We start from the raw sequence: 2,787 nt of genomic DNA on the forward strand, positions 1-2,787 counted from the left end.
TCCTGTCACCCATCCTTTCTTCTTTCCTTCCTTCCTTCTCTCCCTCCTTCCGTTCATTCCCAACCCTATTTCAAATCTAAAGCCAATTCCCAAAAAGATGGTCCCACCTTAACCATCATGCTCAAGTCCCCCTAGAATCTCATGGATTCGATCTTTCTAGAGGAAACCTCGCTACAGCCCATCTCGGACTCAATCTATATGCATATCCTCTGCCTCACGCTCCAACCCCATCCATGCTCTGCTCCACACCCATTACCAATCTATAAACAGCTCTAAACTCAGCCCACCCACTCCACGCATGCCCACACTCCCGATCTCAGTGCTCACTGGAATCCCAGCTCTGTCTCCATCCCCACTGCCGTCATCAGACCTAATCCGCCCTCCGTCCCGACCCCAATTCCCTGCCCCTCCAAGCTTGTGTTTGGATGAATTAGGGTTGCGGTCCGACATGAAATTGCATTGAGAATTAGGAATCAGGATGTCCTTTGGGGGTTTTGGGGGGTGCTAAGATGGGCACTGATTTGGGACTCAGGGTTGGAGATAGCAGTGGGCTTTGGGACAAAGTGGCACCTGAGATGAGCAGTCCCAGCCTTTGTCCCCTGCCTGCCTCACCCGCTCTTGCAGCAGCCCGCTGAGGTCCCCGTAGGGCGCGTACTCCTGGGTGAAGGCGAAGTGCCGGGGGCTCTGCAGGGGTCCCGCCAGGGTCTGGAGCAAGCCCGGGTGTGACGAGACACAGCGGCCCACGCAGAACTCCCTCAGGAAGGTGGTTCTCGAGACCGAGTCCCGACGCAGGAGCTTCAGAGCCACAGCCGGACCTGCCGGGGAGAAGGGAGCAGAAGGGGACTCGGGGCGCGCCCACCTGGCTGTGTGGTCCCAGGCAGGTTCCTTACCCTCTCTGGGTGGGCTCTGTTCCTCAGAAGGTCACAGAGCTCTTAACTTCTGGGGAGCCCTGGTTGAGAAGGGCCCCCACCTGCTCTCCCCGGATGTCCCGTCTCGGGGGCTTCTGAGAACCCTCCTAGGGGGAGTCCCCGAGGCTGCCTTCCGGTGGCCGAACTCACCCCCTTGGCGAGGCCGGGCGAGGAGCACTTTGCCGTAGGAGCCCGAGCCCAGCTTTCGGATGAGGCGATACTGGGCCCGCAGATTCCTCACTGGGGTCACCCTGGTGGCTGTCAGCTCCACGAGCCGCTGCAGGGCCGTGGCTGTGTCCTCCTGCCGGCGAGGGACACAGCGGGGAGGGGGTGAGCCTGGGACCCACTGAGAGCGTGCCAGGAGGTTGGCGGCCAGCCCCAGGGCTGATGTGGGGGGTCAGGGGGTGGGGTCACTGGCCCCAGAAAGGAGGATGAGTCAGGGTGACTCACCAGGCCTCGGGCCACCTGTTTTTGTGTCCTGGCAAGGTTAAGGGTGATTGTCTCAGAGACCCCACCCACGGCCATCTGTGGGAGCCCCAAGAAGCCCCCAGCTTCGACTGGGGCTGCGTCTGCACCCTCACAACACGCCCTCCTTCCACTCCACCCATCTCTCTCTCTCTCCATTCTCCTCTCTCTCCATCCTCTTCTCTCCCTGTGCTCCCCATTCTTGGCCCCTGAGCGCCTTCCTCTGGGGCCTTGGTCTTGCTGTGTGTCCTTGGGTTTGTACTATTCTGAGTCTCTGATGTTTCTCTGTTTCCCAGGCTCTTTTGTTTCCTTCTCCGTCCCTCTGCGGCTGCCCCGGCCCCGTGCCCCTGCTCTCTCTGACTCCTCTCTGCATCTACCTCTTTGTCTCTCTGTCTCTCTCTCTTCTTCCCTTGTTTCCATCTCTCACCTCTGGGTCCCCATCCTCCTGGTTCTCGGGGTCCCTGAGCTCCATCTTGGGGTTGCCTGGTGTCATCAGGCCCTCGGGCTGCCCCTTGTCTAGGTTCCTCGAAAGGCGACCGGCCCCCTCAACCCACTGCGTGGTCTAGGAGCGCGTCTGAAGGGCTCGGCCCGGTCTCCCTCTGCGCCTGAGCCCACAGATTTCTCTGACGCTCGCTCTCTCCTCACCCCTCTCCCCTCTTTTAGCCTCCGGGTGTCTGTGGGTCCTGCTCTGTTGACGTCTTTCACTCCTTCTCACCTCTTCTTCCCCTCCCTCACCTCCACACCACCCTCCGTCTCTGTCCGGCCCTGGTCCCAGGTCTCGGGTCTCTGGGGTAGGACTCCCTGTCCCGTCTCTGCTGGTCCCTGGCCCCTCTCTCTCGTCCCCGCGCTGTCTCCACTGCTGTCGCCACCGTCTGCGACAGGACGGCCCCACTCTGCTCGGCCCTCCCTCTCTCTGTTTCTCTGGTTTCCCCTCACGCCGGCTTCCCCGGGCCGCCTCTCCTGGGAGTCTCGTCTCCCTCCTCCTGTCTTTGTTCCTGACTCTCTCTCTCTCTCTGAGTCTTTTGTCCCTCCCGTTTCCTGGGCCTGGGACAGGGGTGTGTGTGACAGCCCGGAGACATCCCGTCCCCCCTCACACCCCTCCCTCACCCCCTCTGACCTGCGGCCCCCCTCCCTCCCCCTTCCAAACTTAGACCAGCCTGGAGTCTGGGCTCTAGTCCCAGGACAGAGGGGACAAAACACATTGTGAACCCCCGGAGGCCAGGCCTGAAGGCTGCGGGAACAGGGGAGACAAACCCCTCCACAGGCCTAACCCGGGGCGCATGGCATAGAGCTCTGTGCATTCGGGTTCCTCTGTGCCTGGCAGTGCTGGCTCCGGAGCCAGGGAGGCATCCCCAAGGCCCAGCTTCCAGCCTCCTCCCTCAGATCCAGGAGCCCAGGCCCCAGCCCCTCCTCC

General features: G+C 61.7%; 1 protein-coding gene across 1 annotated transcript; it reads right to left on the reverse strand.

Moving 5' to 3' along the window:
* Positions 1-528: 528 nt before the first annotated feature.
* LOC107184431 (uncharacterized serine/threonine-protein kinase SBK3-like) lies at positions 529-2,378 on the reverse strand. The gene is made up of 3 exons (XM_015569471.1): positions 1,801-2,378; positions 1,059-1,209; positions 529-815 (listed from the first exon to the last, which is right to left on the reverse strand). Exons 1-3 carry the CDS (start codon positions 1,864-1,866, stop codon positions 529-531), a joined length of 504 nt encoding a protein of 167 aa, XP_015424957.1. The 5' UTR covers positions 1,867-2,378.
* Positions 2,379-2,787: the final 409 nt, after the last annotated feature.

This window comes from Myotis davidii, unplaced genomic scaffold (assembly GCF_000327345.1).
Source record: "Myotis davidii unplaced genomic scaffold, ASM32734v1 scaffold326, whole genome shotgun sequence".
NCBI classification, from domain to species: domain Eukaryota; kingdom Metazoa; phylum Chordata; class Mammalia; order Chiroptera; family Vespertilionidae; genus Myotis; species Myotis davidii.

Coding starts and splice junctions, on each gene's coding strand:
- LOC107184431 (XM_015569471.1), bottom strand. CDS start 1,866: ATGACACCAGGCAACCCCAAGATGGAGCTCAGGGACCCCGAGAACCAG. Junction 1,210..1,800: donor AGGAGGATGGGGACCCAGAG/GTGAGAGATGGA, acceptor CCTCGCCGGCAG/GAGGACACAGCCACGGCCCT. Junction 816..1,058: donor CGCCCGGCCTCGCCAAGGGG/GTGAGTTCGGCC, acceptor TCTCCCCGGCAG/GTCCGGCTGTGGCTCTGAAG.